This window comes from Somniosus microcephalus, unplaced genomic scaffold (genome assembly GCF_052327205.1).
Source record: "Somniosus microcephalus isolate GS21.2 unplaced genomic scaffold, FLI_Smic_1.0 unresolved_chr3, whole genome shotgun sequence".
NCBI lineage: Eukaryota > Metazoa > Chordata > Chondrichthyes > Squaliformes > Somniosidae > Somniosus > Somniosus microcephalus.
Genome location: NW_028225181.1, coordinates 49,866,049 through 49,882,359, shown reverse-complemented (window position 1 = coordinate 49,882,359; position 16,311 = coordinate 49,866,049). Strand labels below are relative to the sequence as shown.

The window sequence follows — 16,311 nt, the reverse complement described above, 5'->3', positions numbered from 1 at the left end:
GAGGGATGTAGGGGCTGGAGGAGGTTACAGAGATAGGGAGTGTTGTAGGGGCTGGAGGAGGTTACAGAGATAGGGATGTTTGGAGGGGCTGAAGTCGATGACAGTTCTGGTCTCCATGTACCTTGGTTAGACCACACTTGGAGCACTGTGCACAGTTCTGGTCTCCATATACCTTGGTTAGACCACACTTGGAGCACTGTGCACAGTTCTGGTCTCCATATACCTTGGTTAGACCACACTTGGAGCACTGTGCACAGTTCTGGTCTCCATATACCTTGGTTAGACCACACTTGGAGCACTGTGCACAGTTCTGGGCTCCATATACCTTGGTTAGACCACACTTGGAGCACTGTGCACAGTTCTGGTCTCCATATACCTTGGTTAGACCACACTTGGAGCACTGTGCACAGTTCTGGTCTCCATATACCTTGGTTAGACCACACTTGGAGCACTGTGCACAGTTCTGGTCTCCATATACCTTGGTTAGACCACACTTGGAGCACTGTGCACAGTTCTGGTCTCCATATTCCTTGGTTAGACCACACTTGGAGCACTGTGCACAGTTCTGGTCTCCATATACCTTGGTTAGACCGCACTTGGAGCACTGTGCACAGTTCTGGTCTCCATATACCTTGGTTAGACCACACTTGGAGCACTGTGCACAGTTCTGGTCTCCATATACCTTGGTTAGACCACACTTGGAGCACTGTGCACAGTTCTGATCTCCATATACCTTGGTTAGACCACACTTGGAGCACTGTGCACAGTTCTGGTCTCCATATTCCTTGGTTAGACCACACTTGGAGCACTGTGCACAGTTCTGGTCTCCATATACCTTGGTTAGACCACACTTGGAGCACTGTGCACAGTTCTGTTCTCCATATACCTTGGTTAGACCACACTTGGAGCACTGTGCACAGTTCTGGTCTCCATATTCCTTGGTTAGACCGCACTTGGAGCACTGTGCACTGTTCTGGTCTCCATATACCTTGGTTAGACCACACTTGGAGCACTGTGCACAGTTCTGTTCTCCATATACCTTGGTTAGACCACACTTGGAGCACTGTGCACAGTTCTGGTCTCCATATTCCTTGGTTAGACCGCACTTGGAGCACTGTGCACAGTTCTGGTCTCCATATTGGGGAGATCAGAACTCGGGGTATGCGGTTGCGAGTGTGGCGCCTGCGTGTGGGGACTATGGGAGGATTCAGTGATGTGGGGTGGGATATATGGGTGTTTGGGGGAGGAGAGGGGTGGGGTGTAGGGCTTGTATGGGGGAGCGCTTTGGGGGTTCTGCAGAAGTGAGTTTGGCTGCCTGGGGTAGGGAGGCAGCAGGTATGGGAAGTGTATCGTGGATCTGGGGGGTGGGGGGAGGTGTGCATTCATCTGGGGGCAGGGGCTGTCTTGTTTTGCACACTTTGTACAAAAATAATAAATTGCAGGACAACGGAGTATTACAGTTTAAACTCTTTTAATGATGCACCTGGCCTGTGAACTCAAACATACATACAGCACCGTGTGGACAAGATGGAGTCAGGGCTCATGGGTCTTCTAAACAATAGCAGTCCTTACAGATGCCTGCAGGCCAATGACAACTCAGCATGTGATCACGTGTGAATATAATAGGTATTCCTTACAGATGCCAGCGGGCCAATGATAAATCAATATGCAAATGTTACAGGGGCCTCAGGGGTGAGGGTGTTCATGGGGGTATGGTCTGTGGGAAGGGGGATAGGGGGGTATGGAAAGCATATTGGGGTGGGGTGGGTCTGTGTGGAGGGCGGGTCTGAGAGGTTTCAAAGGGTCTGGGAGGAGGGGAGTAGTCCGGGAGGCGTCTGGGGGTGAGGGGTGTACAGACTGGGGTCTGGGGGAGAGGTCTGTACAGGCTGGAGTCTGGGGGAGGGGTGTACAGGCTGGGGTCTGGGGGAGAGGGCTGTACAGGCTGGAGTCTGGGGGAGAGGGGTGTACAGGCCGGGGTCTGGGGGGTGAGGGGTTTACAGATTGGAGTCTGGGGGTCGGGGTTTACAGGGTGGGGTCTGGGGGTGAGGGGTGTACAGACTGGTGTCTGGGGGGTGAGGGATATACAGACTGGGGTCTGGGGGGTCGGGGTTTACAGGGTGTGGTCTGGGGGGTGAGGGGTGTACAGACTGGGGTCTGGGGGGTGAGGGGTGTAGAGACTGGTGTCTGGCGGGTGAGGGGTGTACAGACTGGGGTCTGGGGGGTGAGGGGTGTACAGACTGGGGTCTGGGGGGTGAGGGGTGTACAGACTGGGGTCTGGGGGGTGAGGGGTGTACAGACAGGGGTCTGGGGGAGAGGGCTGTACAGACTGGGGTCTGTGGGGTGAGGGGTGTACAGACTGGGGTCTGGGGGTGTACAGACTGGGGTCTGGGGGTCAGGGTGTACAGACTGGGGTCTGGGGGCTAAGGGGTGTACAGACTGGCCTCTGGGGGTCGGGGTGTACAGACTGGGTTCTGGAGGGTGAGGGGTGTACAGACTGGGGTCTGGGGGGTGAGGGGTGTACAGATTGGAGTCTGGGGGTCAGGGTGTACAGGGTGGGGTCTGGGGGTGAGGGGTGTACAGACTGGTGTCTGGGGGTGAGGGGTGTACAGACTGGGGTCTGGGGGGGTGGTGAGGGGTGTACAGACTGGTGTCTGGGGGGTGAGGGGTGTACAGACTGGTGTCTGGGGGGTGAGGGGTGTACAGACTGGTGTCTGGGGTTGAGGGGTATACAGACTGGTGTCTTGGGGGTGAGGGATATACAGACTGGGGTCTGGGGGGTCGGGGTTTACAGGGTGTGGTCTGGGGGGTGAGGGGTGTAGAGACTGGTGTCTGGGGGGTGAGGGGTGTACAGACTGGGGTCTGGGGGGTCGGGGTTTACAGGGTGTGGTCTGGGGGGTGAGGGGTGTACAGACTGGGGTCTGGGGGGTGAGGGGTGTACAGACTGGGGTCTGGCGGAGAGGGCTGTACAGACTGGGGTCTGGGGGGTGAGGGGTGTACAGACTGGGGTCTGGGGGCGTACAGACTGGGGTCTAGGGGTCAGGGTGTACAGACTGGGGTCTGGGGGGTAAGGGGTGTACAGACTGGGGTCTGGGGGTCGGGGTGTACAGACTGGGTTCTGGAGGGTGAGGGATGTACAGACTGGGGTCTGGGGGGTGAGGGGTGTACAGACTGGGGTCTGGGGGGTGAGGGGTGTACAGACTGGGGTCTAGGGGGTGAGGGGTGTCCAGACTGGGGTCTGGGGGGTGAGGGGTGTACAGACTGGGGTCTGGGGGGTGAGGGGTGTACAGACTGGGGTCTGGGGGTGAGGGGTGTACAGACTGGGGTCTGGGGGTGAGGGGTGTACAGACTGGGGTCAGGGTGTACAGGGTGGTGTCTGGGGGTTAGGGTGTAGAGACTGGGGTCTGGGGGGTGAGGGGTGTACAGACTGGGGTCTGGGGGGTGAGGGGTGTACAGACTGGGGTCTGGGGGGTGAGGGGTGTACAGACTGGGGTCTGGGGGGTGAGGGGTGTACAGACTGGGGTCTGGGGAGTGAGGGGTGTACAGACTGGGGTCTGGGGAGTGAGGGGTGTACAGGGTGGGGTCTGGGGGGTGAGGGGTGTACAGACTGGGGTCTGGGGGGTGAGGGGTGTACAGACTGGTGTCTGGGGGGTGAGGGGTGTACAGACTGCTGTCTAGGGGGTGAGGGGTGTACTGACTGGGGTCTGGGGGGTGAGGGGTGTACAGACTGCGGTCTGGTGGGTGAGGGGTGTACAGACTGGGGTCTGGGGGGTGAGGGGTGTACAGCCTGGGGTCTGGGGGTGAGGGGTGTACAGACTGGGGTCTGGGGGGTGAGGGGTGTACAGACTGGGGTCTGGGGAGTGAGGGGTGTACAGACTGGGGTCTGGGGGGTGAGGGGTGTACAGACTGGGGTCTGGGGGGTGAGGGGTGTACAGACTGGGGTCTGGCGGGTGAGGGGTGTACAGACTGGGGTCTGGGGGGTGAGGGGTGTACAGACTGGGGTCTGGGGGGTGAGGGGTGTACAGACTGGGGTCTGGGGGGTGATGGGTGTACAGACTGGGGTCGGGGGGTGAGGGGTGTACAGACTAGGGTCTGGAGGTCAGGGTGTACAGAATGGGGTCTGGGGGGTGAGTGGTGCACAGACTGGGGTCTGGGGGTCGGGGTGTACAGAATGGGGTCTGGGGGGTGAGGGGTGTACAGACTGGGGTCTGGGGGTCGGGGTGTACAGACTGGGGTCTGGGGGTGAGGGGTGTACAGACTGGGGTTTGGGGGTGAGGGGTGTACAGACTGGCGTGTGAGGGGTGTACAGACTGGGGTCTGGGGGTCAGGGTGTACAGACTGGGGTCTGGGGGGTGAGGGGTGTACAGACTGGGGTCTGGGGGGTCGGGGTTTACAGACTGGGGTCTGGGGGGTGAGGGGTGTACAGACTGGGGTCAGGGTGGTGAGGGGTGTACAGACTGGGGTCTGGGGGTGAGGGTTTATAGACTGGGGTCTGGGGATTGAGGGGTGTACAGACTGGGGTCTGGGGGGTGAGGGGTGTACAGACTGGGGTCTGGGGGGTGAGGGGTGTACAGACTGGGGTCTGGGGCGTGAGGGGTGTACAGACTCAGGTCTGGGGGTCGGTGTTTACAGACTGGGGGGTGAGGGGTGTACAGACTGGGGTCTGGGAGTGAGGGGTGTACAGTCTGGGGCCTGGGGGGTGAGGGGTGTACAGACTGGGGTCTGGGGGGTGAGGGGTGTACAGACTGGGGTCTGGGGGGTGAGGGGTGTACAGACTGGGGTCTGGGGGGTGAGGGGTGTACAGACTGGGGTCTGGGGGGTGAGGGGTGTACAGACTGGGGTCTGGGGGGTGAGGGGTGTACAGACTGGGGTCTGGGGGGTGAGGGGTGTACAGACTGGTGTCTGGGGGGTGAGGGGTGTACAGACTGGGGTCTGGGGGGTGAGGGGTGTACAGACTGGAGTCTGGGGAGTGAGGGGTGTACAGACTGGGGTCTGGGGGGTGAGGGGTGTACAGACTGGGGTCTGGGGGGTGAGGGGTGTACAGACTGGGGTCTGGGGGGTGAGGGGTGTACAGACTGGTGTCTGGGGGGTGAGGGGTGTACAGACTGGGGTCTGGGGGGTGAGGGGTGTACAGACTGGGGTCTGGGGGGTGAGGGTTGTACAGACTGGGGTCTGGGGGGTGATGGGTGTACAGACTGGGGTCTGGGGTGTGAGGGGTGTACAGCCTGGGGTCTGGGGGTGAGGGGTGTACAGACTGGGGTCTGGGGGGTGAGGGGTGTACAGACTGGGGTCTGGGGAGTGAGGGGTGTACAGACTGGGGTCTGTGGGGTGAGGGGTGTACAGACTGGCGTCTGGGGGGTGAGGGGTGTACAGACTGGGGTCTGGGGGGTGAGGGGTGTACAGACTGGGGTCTGGGGGGTGAGGGGTGCACAGACTGGGGTCTGGAGGGTGAGGGGTGTACAGACTGGGGTCTGGGGGGTGAGGGGTGTACAGACTGGGGTCTGGGGGGTGAGGGGTGTACAGACTGGGGTCGGGGGAGTGAGTGGTGTACAGACTGGGGTCTGGGGGGTGAGGGGTGTACAGACTGGGGTCTGGGGGTTGGGGTGCACAGACTGGGGTCTGGGGCGTGAGTGGTGTACAGACTGGGATCTGGGGGTCGGGGTGTACAGACTGGGGTCTGGGGGGTGAGTGGTGTACAGACTGGGGTCTGGGGGGTGAGTGGTGTACAGACTGGGGTCTGCGGGTCGGGGTGTACAGACTGGGGTCTGGGGGGTGAGGGGTGTACAGACTGGGGTCTGGGGGTCGGGGTGTACAGACTGGGGTCTGGGGGGTGAGGGGTGTACAGACTGGGGTCTGGGGGGGTCGGGGTGTACAGACTGGGGTCTGGGGAGTGAGGGGTGTACAGACTGGCGTCTGGGGGTCGGGGTTTACAGGGTGGGGTCTGGGGGTGAGGGGTGTACAGCCTGGGGTCTGGGGGTGAGGGGTGTACAGACTGGGGTCTGGGGGTTGAGGGGTGTACAGACTGGGGTCTGGGGAGTGAGGGGTGTACAGACTGGGGTCTGGGGGTGAGGGGTGTACAGACTGGGGTCTGGGGGGTGAGGGGTGTACAGACTGGGGTCTGGGGGTTGAGGGGTGTACAGACTGGGGTCTGGGGGGTGAGGGGTGTACAGACTGGGGTCTGGGGGGTGAGGGGTGTACAGACTGGGGTCTGGGGTTCAGGGTGTCGGGACTGGGGTCTGGGGGGTGAGGGGTGTACAGACTGGGGTCTGGGGAGTGAGGGGTGTACAGACTGGGGTCTGGGGGGTGAGGGGTGTACAGACTGGGGTCTGGGGAGTGAGTGGTGTACAGACTGGGGTCTGGGGGGTGAGGGGTGTACAGACTGGGTTCTGTGGGGTGAGTGGTGTACAGACTGGGGTCTGGGGGGTGAGGGGTGTACAGACTGGGGTCTGGGGAGTGAGGGGTGTACAGACTGGGGTCTGGGGGGTGAGGGGTGTACAGACTGGGGTCTGGGGGTCGGGGTGTACAGACTGGGGTCTGGGGGGTGAGGTATGTACAGACTGGGGTCGGGGGGTGAGGGGTGTACAGACTGGGGTCTGGGGGGTGAGGGGTGTACAGACTGGGGTCGGGGGGGTGAGGGGTGTACAGACTGGGGTCTGGGGGGTGAGGGGTGTACAGACTGGGGTCTGGGGGGTGAGGGGTGTACAGACTGGGGTTGGGGGGGTCGGGGTGTACAGACTGGGGTCGGGGGGTTTGCTTCCACTCCTCTCACCCTCTCTCTCTCTCTCTCCGGGATCCAGGTAGTGGACATTATGCGGGTGAACGTGGACAAGGTGCTGGAGCGAGACCAGAAACTCTCCGAGCTGGACGACCGGGCAGATGCCCTCCAGGCTGGAGCCTCACAGTTCGAAAGCAGTGCGGCCAAACTAAAACGGAAATACTGGTGGAAAAACTGCAAGGTTCGTCTTTCTCTCCCCCTCCTCTCCCTGTCTCCGTCTCTCTCTGTCTCTCTCTCTCTGTCTCTGTCTCTCTCTCTTTCTGTCTCTCTGTCTCTCTCTCTCTCCCTCTGTGTGTCTCTCTGTCTCTCTCTTCCTGTCTCTCTCTCTGTCTCTCCCTCTGTCTCTCTCTCTCTCTCTCTCTCTGTCTCTCTCTCTATGTCTCTCTCTCTCGCTCTGTCTCTGTTTCTCTCTCTGCCTCTCTCTCTCTCTCTCTGTCTCTCTCTCTCTGTCTCTCTCTCTCTGTCTCTCTGTCTCTCTCGCTGTGTCTCTCTGTCTCTCTCTCTCTCTGTGTCTCTCTGTCTCTTCCTGTCTCTCTCTCTCTATCTCTCCCCCTCCTCTCCCTGTCTCCGTCTCTCTCTGTCTCTCTCTCTCTGTCTCTCTCTCTCTGTCTCTCTGTCTCTGTCTCTCTCTCTTTCTGTCTCTCTGTCTCTCTCCCTCTGTGTGTCTCTCTGTTTCTCTCTTCCTGTCTCTCTGTCTCTCTCTCTCTGTCTCTCTCTCTGTCTCTGTCTCTGTCTCTGTCTCTATGTCTCTCTCTCTCGCTCTGTCTCTGTTTCTCTCTCTGCCTCTCTCTCTGTCTCTCTCTCTCTGTCTCTCTCTCTGTGTCTCTCTCTGTCTCTCTCTCTGTGTCTCTCTCTGTCTCTCTCTCTCTCTGTGTCTCTCTGTCTCTTCCTGTCTCTCTCTCTCTATCTCTCCCCCTCTCTCTCTCTCTCTCTCTCTCTCTGTCTGAGGATGGATCGAGGGTGAAGGGTTGTCCTTTATGGATACAGTTTCAGGAGCCGTGGCGAAGAGAGTGGACGGGTGGTGACGTCCCAGGAGAGATGGTCTGGGCCAGTCTGTGAAACCAGCTGACCTCCGCGTCTTGACTATCTCCCCTCCTGAAAACCCCCTGGCCTTTGCGATATCGAGACTCCAGTGAGCAGAACTGTTAGGAAGGGGGTGAAAATTCCCCGGCAGCGATATTGTCTCCTCCTCACCCCTTTATCGAAGGCGTGGGCAGATCCGACTGTCAATGGGGAGGGAATGGCGATCGGCCTTCTTATCCTGCTGAGGGTGGTTGGGGGCCCAGGGCTTTGGGGGAGATGAAGAGGAGGTCCCCGCAATGCAGCAGTGATGGTCTCCCTCCCGGCTCCCTGTTCTCTCTTAGGTCTTTACTTCAAAATGGCTGACATCTCCCCCAGCCATTTTGAGACATGGTCTTGCACCACGCTCATCTCGCACCCCTCAGCCTATTTGTCCCTTCGTCCCGGGCCTGCTGGATGTTGACACAACCTGGTGCGCTCTCTCTCTCTCTGTCTCTCTCTCTTTCTCTGTCTCTCTCTCTCTGTCTCTCTCTCTCTGTCTCTCTCTCTCTCTTTGGCACACACTCTCCCACTTATTTGATATTCGTCAATGGATAAAAAAAATTGATCTGTACCTTCACAAGTGGGAATAGAGAAAGTCATTGTAACTGGTCACAAATACAGAATCCCAATGGCCCCAAACCCCTTCCCATTCACTCCCACTGTACACAATCCCAATGGACCCAAACCCCTTCCCATTTACTCCCATTGTATTCAATCCCAATGGACCCAAACCCCTTCCCATTCACTCCCACTGTATTCAATCCCGATGGCCCCAAACCCCTTCCCATTCACTCCCATTGTACACTATCGCAATGGACCCAAACCCCTTCCCATTCACTCCCACTGTACACAATCCCAATGGACCCAAACCCTTCCCATTCACTCCCACTGTACACAATCCCAATGGACCCAAACCCCTTCCCATTCACTCCCACTGTATTCAATCCCAATGGCCCCAAACCCCTTCCCATTCACTCCCACTGTACACAATCCCAATGGACCCAAACCCCTTCCCATTCACTCCCACTGTATTTAATCCCAATGGACCCAAACCCCTTCCCATTCACTCCCACTGTACACAATCCCAATGGCCCCAAACCCCTTCCCATTCACTCCCACTGTACACAATCCCAATGGACCCAAACCCCTTCCCATTCACTCCCACTGTATTCAATCCCAATGGCCCCAAACCCCTTCCCATTCACTCCCACTGTACACAATCCCAATGGACCCAAACCCCTTCCCATTCACTCCCACTGTATTCAATCCCAATGGCCCCAAACCCCTTCCCATTCACTCCCACTGTACACAATCCCAATGGACCCAAATCCACTGTATTCAATCCCAATGGACCAAACCCCTTCCCATTCACTCCCACTGTACACAATCCCAATGGACCCAAACCCCTTCCCATTCACTCCCATTGTACACAATCCCAATGGCCCCAAACCCCTTCCCATTCACTCCCACTGTACACAACCCCAATGGCCCCAAACCCCTTCCCATTCACTCCCACTGTATTCAATCCCAATGGCCCCAAACCCCTTCCCATTCACTCCCACTGTACACAATCCCAATGGACCCAAACCCACTGTATTCAATCCCAATGGACCCAAACCCCTTCCCATTCACTCCCACTGTACACAATCACAATGGACCCAAACCCTTCCCATTCACTCCCACTGTACACAATCCCAATGGCCCCAAACCCCTTCCCATTCACTCCCACTGTACACAATCCCAATGGACCCAAACCCCTTCCCATTCAGTCCCATTGTACACAATCCCAATGGACCCAAACCCTTCCCATTCACTCCCACTGTACACAACCCCAATGGACCCAAACCCCTTCCCATTCACTCCCACTGTACACAACACCAATGGCCCCAAACCCCTTCCCATTCACTCCCACTGTACACAATGGACCCAAACCCTTTCCCATTCACTCCCACTGTACACAATCCCAATGGACCCAAACCCCTTCCCATTTACTCCCACTGTACACAATCCCAATGGCCCCAAACCCCTTCCCATTCACTCCCACTGTACACAATCCCAATGGACCCAAACCCCTTCCCATTCACTCCCACTGTATTCAATCCCAAAGGACCCAACCCTTTCCCATTCACTCCCACTGTACACAATCCCAATGGACCCAAACCCCTTCCCATTCACTCCCACTGTACACAATCCCAATGGACCCAAACCCCTTCCCATTCACTCTCACTGTACACAATCCCAATGGACCCAAACCCCTTCCCATTCACTCCCACTGTACACAATCCCAATGGACCCAAACCCCTTCCCATTCACTCTCACTGTACACAATCCCAATGGACCCAACCCCCTTCCCATTTACTCCCACTGTACACAACACCAATGGCCCCAAACCCCTTCCCATTCACTCCCACTGTACACAATGGACCCAAACCCTTTCCCATTCACTCCCACTGTACACAATCCCAATGGACCCAAACCCCTTCCCATTCACTCCCACTGTACACAATCCCAATGGACCCAAACCCCTTCCCATTCACTCCCACTGTATTCAATCCCAAAGGACCCAACCCTTTCCCATTCACTCCCACTGTACACAATCCCAATGGACCCAAACCCCTTCCCATTCACTCCCACTGTACACAATCCCAATGGACCCAAACCCCTTCCCATTCACTCTCACTGTACACAATCCCAATGGACCCAAACCCCTTCCCATTCACTCCCACTGTACACAATCCCAATGGACCCAAACCCTTCCCATTCACTCCCACTGTACACAATCCCAATGGACCCAAACCCCTTCCCATTCACTCTCACTGTACACAATCCCAATGGACCCAACCCCCTTCCCATTTACTCCCACTGTACACAACACCAATGGCCCCAAACCCCTTCCCATTCACTCCCACTGTACACAATGGACCCAAACCCTTTCCCATTCACTCCCACTGTACACAATCCCAATGGACCCAAACCCCTTCCCATTTACTCCCACTGTACACAATCCCAATGGACCCAAACCCCTTCCCATTCACTCCCACTGTACACAATCCCAATGGACCCAAACCCTTCCCATTCACTCTTACTGTACACAATCCCAATGGCCCCAAACCCCTTCCCATTCACTCCCACTGTACACAATCCCAATGGACCCAAACCCCTTCCCATTCACTCTTACTGTACACAATCCCAATGGACCCAAACCCCTTCCCATTCACTCCCACTGTGTTCAATCCCAAAGGACCCAACCCTTTCCCATTTACTCCCACTGTACACAATCCCAATGGACCCTAACCCCTTCCCATTCACTCCCACTGTACGCAATCCTATTGGACCCAAACCCCTTCCCATTCACTCTCACTGTACACAATCCCAATGGACCCAAACCCCTTCCCATTCACTCCCACTGTACGCAATCCTATTGGACCCAAACCCCTTCCCATTCACTCCCACTGTACACAATCCCAATGGACCCAAACCCCTTCCCATTCACTCCCACTGTACACAATCCCAATGGACCCAAACCCCTTCCCATTCACTCCCACTGTACAAAATCCCAATGGACCCAAACCCTTCCCATTCACCCCCATTGTACACAGTCCCAATGGACCCAACCTCTTCCCATTCACTCCCACTGTATACAATCCCAATGGACCCAAACCCCTTTCCATTCACTCCCACTGAACACAATCCCAATGGACCCAAACCCTTCCCCTTCCCTCCCACTGTACACAATCCCAATGGACCCAACCCCTTCCCATTCACTCCCACTGTACACAATCCCAATGGACCCAACCCCCTTCCCATTCACTCCCACTGTACACAATCCCAATGGACCCAACCCCTTCCCATTCACTCCCACTGTACACAATCCCAATGGACCCAACCTCCTTCCCATTCACTCCCACTGTATACAATCCCAATGGACCCAAACCCCTTTCCATTCACTCCCACTGAACACAATCCCAATGGACCCAAACCCTTCCCCTTCCCTCCCACTGTACACAATCCCAATGGACCCAACCCCTTCCCATTCACTCCCACTGTACACAATCCCAATGGACCCAACCCCTTCCCATTCACTCCCATTGTACACAATCCCAATGGACCCAACCTCCTTCCCATTCACTCCCACTGTACACACTCCCAATGGACCCAACCTCCTTCCCATTCACTCCCACTGTACACACTCCCAATGGACCCAAACTCCTTCCCATTCATCCCTTTGTACAGAATCCCAATGGACCCAAACCCCTTCCCATTCACTCCCTTTGTACAGATTCCCAATGGACCCAAACCCCTTCCCATTCACTCCCACTGTACACAATCCCAATGGACCCAACCCCTTCCCATTCACTCCCATTGTACACAATCTCAATGGACCTAAACCCCTTCCCATTCACTCCCACTGTACACACTCCCAATGGACCCAAACCCCTTCCCATTCACTTCTACTGTAAAGAGCCCTGATCTGGTTCAGGATGGGTTGGATCTGATTCTGTTGATGGTGGGTGGGGGGCGAGTGAATTACTGGACATGGAGGGGGTGGGCCGGTGGTGGTGAGGAAGCCTGATGATGAGAGCTGGGATTGGTTGCTCTGTTTTGTTGCGAGTCGGGACATATTGAGGGGGCGCTGATGGAACGCTGGAGGAACTTTGGGATCGGGAGTCCAGCGTCGCTCCGAAGTGGACAGTGGGAAGTGTCTCCCAAGCCAGTCTCTCACCTCAGCCTTTTCTCTTTCCAGATGATGATCATGCTCGGCGGGATCTGCGCAATTATCATCATCGTAATTATAAGTGAGTACTGCAGGAGTGGGGGAAGGGCCTGGGGTGAGACAGGGGGAGGGGCCTGGGGTGAGACAGGGGGAGGGGCCTGTGTGGAGAGAGGGGGAGGGGCCTGTGTGGAGAGAGGGGGAGGGGCCTGTGTGGAGAGAGGGGGAGGGGCCTGTGTGGAGAGAGGGGGAGGGGCCTGTGTGGAGAGCGGGAGGGGCCTGGGTGGAGAGAGGGGGAGGGGCCTGGGTGGAGAGAGGGGGAGGGGCCTGTGTGGAGAGAGGGGGAGGGGCCTGTGTGGAGAGAGGGGGAGGGGCCTGTGTGGAGAGGGGGGAGGGGCCTGTGTGGAGAGGGGGGCCTGTGTGGAGGGAGGGAGGGGCCAGGGTGGAGGGAGGGGGAGGGGCCAGGGTGGAGGGAGGGGGAGGGGCCAGGTTGGAGGGAGGGGGAGGGGCCAGGGTGGAGGCAGGGGGAGGGGCCTGGGGGACGGAGGGGGAGGGGCCTGGATGGAGGGAGCGGCCTGGATGGAGGGAGGGGGAGGGGCCTGGATGGAGGGAGGGGCCTGTGTAGAGAGAGGGGGAGGGGCCTGTGTGGAGACAGGGGGAGGGGCCTGTGTGGAGGGAGGGGTAGGGGCCTGGGGGGAGAGAGGGGGAGGGGCATGGGTGAAGGTGGGGGAGGGGCCAGGAGGGAGAGAGGGGGAGGGGCCAGGGTGGAGGGAGGGCGAGGGGCCTGGGGGAAGGAGGGGGAAGGGCCTGTGTGGACAGAGGGGGAGGGGCCTGGGGGGGAGACAGGGGGAGGGGCCTGTGTGGAGGGAGGTGGAGGGGCCTGGGTTAGGGAGTGGGAGGGGCCTGTATGGAGAGAGGGGGAGGGGACTGGGTGGATAGAGGGGGAGGGGCCTGGGTGGAGAGAGGGGGAGGGGCCAGGGTGGAGGGAGGGCGAGGGGCCTGGGGGAAGGAGGGGGAAGGGCCTGTGTGGAGAGAGGGGGAGGGGCCTGGGGGGAGACTGGGGGAGGGGCCTGGGTGGAGGGAGGGGAGGGGCCTGGGTGGAGGAAGGGTTGGGGCCTGGCTGGAGGGAGGGGGAGGGGCCTGGGTGGAGAGAGGGTTGGGGCCTGGCTGGAGGGAGGGGGAGGGACCTGGGTGGAGGGAGGGGGAGGGGCCTGGGTGAGGGAGGGGCCTGGGTGGAGGGAGGGGGAGGGGCCTGGGTGGAGGGAGGGGCGGGGCCTGGGTGGATGGAGGGGGAGGGGCCTGGGTGACAGAGGGGCCTGGGTGGAGGGAGGGGGAGGGGCCTGGGTGGAGGGAGGGGTGGGGCCTGGCTGGATGGAGGGGGAGGGGCCTGGGTGGAGGGAGGGGTGGGGCCTGGGTGGAGGGAGGGGAGGGGCCTGGGTGGAGGGAGGGGAGGGGCCTGGGTGGAGGGAGGGGAGGGGAGGCGCCTGGGTGGAGGGAGGGGTGGGGCCTGGCTGGATGGAGGGGGAGGGGCCTGGGTGGAGGGAGGGGAGGGGAGGCGCCTGGGTGGAGGGAGGGGAGGGGCCTGGGTGGAGGGAGGGGAGGGGCCTGGGTGGAGGGAGGGGAGGGGAGGCGCCTGGGTGGAGGGAGGGGTGGGGCCTGGCTGGATGGAGGGGGAGGGGCCTGGGTGATGGTGGAGGGGCCTGGGTGGAGTGGGGGGGGCCTGGGTGGAGGGAGGGAGGGGCCGGTGAAGATGGGGGGCTCTGGGCTGTAGTGAGTGAGGGACCATGGGGATACCGCCCTTCCATCTTAGGACCAGGGGATCTATCCCAGCCGTTGAACGAGAGGGCGAAGGTCTCCTTGCTGTCTGTGGGACGTGGAAGGGGTGGTCCAGGGTGGAAGGAGGGACCGGGAGAGGACGGGAGGGGGAGGAGACGGAGGGGGTGGGCCAGGGTAGGTGCGGGGAGGGGGGGGTTCAAGGGTGTAGTGAGGGAGGCACCATGGGCTCCTCGCTGCCTCTGGGGCACGGGGAAGGGCATGAGATCAGCCTCTCGGCAAAAAACACAGGCAGTGTGAAAACCGCTAACTCAGCACGGGCTGGGGATGGAGCCTGGGCCCTTTCCTGTGTGGGGCTCAGTATCACCCACACTGGGTGAGATCAGGCTAACTCAGCACTGGCTGGGGATGGAGCCCTTAACCCAGCAAGACATGGTGGAGGGAAATAATAATCAGGAAACAAGATGGAAGGATTGATATGTTCCAGGGATGAGAGGGTTGTCTTCTGGAAACATAGAAACATAGAAGATAGGAGCAGGAGTAGGCCATTCGGCCCCTCGAGCCTGCTCCGCCATTTAGTCTTATCTTCTATGTTTCTCTGTTTCCCTTGGCTGGGGGGTCTAGAACCAGGGGTCACAGTCTCAGAATAAGGGGTCGGCCATTTAGGACCGAGATGAGGAGGAATTTCTTCACCCAGAGGGAGGTGAATCTTTGGAAATTTCTGCCCCAGAGGGCAGTGGAGGCTGGGTCATTGAGCACATTCAAGACTGAGAGAGATTTTTTTGAACTCTTGGGGGAACCAAGGGATCTGGGGAAAGGTGGCGTTGAAGTCGAAAAGCAGCCATGGTCTTATTGAACGGAGGGGCCTGCTCTTGTATCTTTTATGTCTTATGTTCTTAAACGCTAATTCCATATCTTCTCTTGCTTTTTCTCACCTCTCTCCTTCCCTTCCTCCCGAACAGTCTACTTCTTCACTTGAATATGTCGACGGATGCAATGATGTAGAATTCGTGAATTCGCTCCTTCCATCAAATTGCTTGTGTTGTCTTGAATTTGGATTTGGAAATGTGTTTCCCTTTTTTTAAAATTATATATATATATATATATCAATGTACGTGTGTATATTTGGTTCAAATATTAGCTCTTTTTTGAAAACCGTTTGGTCGATTGTCAGCTTTTCCCCTCTCTCTCTCTCTCTCTCTCTCTCTCTCTCTCTCCCCCTCTCTCTCTCTCCCCCTCTCTCTCTCTCCCCCTCTCTCTCTCTCCCCCTCTCTCGTTCCGTCTCTCCCAACAACTATCCCGAATGTTAAGCCTGAAAGAGTCGGGACTCGAACCCCCGTCACCCCACCCCATCCTCCTCCCTCCCTCCCTCCCTCCTTGACTAAACTCCTAGGCTTCACCGGGGATCCAAGGCCCGCTTTTTAGTTTTGTCGACCTGGTGTTATCTTTTAACCATTATTACCACTTTTACGGGCTTTCCTACGATTCCCACCGCCACCTCCTCCCCCCGCCCCCCTACAACCTCCCTCCCCGCATTCCCTTTTTAAAAAAACCCGTGTTTAGCTATGATGTCAATTAACTTTCCTTAACGCAAATGCTGAACCTTTACAAAGCGCTGGTTAGGCCACAACTGGAGTATTGCGTCCAGTTCTGGTCACCACACTTTAGGAAGGATGTGAAGGCCCTTGAGAGGGTGCAGAGGAGATTTACCAGAATGGTTCCGGGGATGGGGGATCTTAGCTACAAGGACAGGTTGGAGAAGTTGGGTTTGTTTTCATTGGAGCAAAGGAGGTTGAGGGGTGATTTGATCGAGGTGCACAAGATTATGAGGGGTTTGCATAGGCTACACGGGGAAAGGCTGTTCCCACTAGTTGATGGTACAAGGACTAGGGGGACACAGTTTTAAGGTTTTGGGCAAGAGATACGGGGGGATGTGAGGGAAAACTTTTTTACACAGCGAGTGGTGAGGACCTGGAACTCGCTGTCGACGGAA

The 16,311-nt window shown here is 58.0% G+C and overlaps 1 protein-coding gene across 1 annotated transcript in view; it reads left to right on the top strand.

Annotated features, from left to right (window-relative positions):
• The window catches only part of LOC147091420 (vesicle-associated membrane protein 3-like), a 111,397-nt gene extending 96,079 nt beyond the window's left edge, over nt 1-15,318 (top strand). Inside the window, exons 3-5 of the mRNA XM_085976777.1 lie at nt 6,795-6,953; nt 12,579-12,630; nt 15,281-15,318. Of these exons, the coding sequence (XP_085832903.1) occupies nt 6,795-6,953; nt 12,579-12,630; nt 15,281-15,297 (228 nt within the window). The 3' untranslated portion in view covers nt 15,298-15,318. The remainder of the gene's footprint in view (nt 1-6,794; nt 6,954-12,578; nt 12,631-15,280) is intronic.
• Nucleotides 15,319-16,311: the final 993 nt, after the last annotated feature.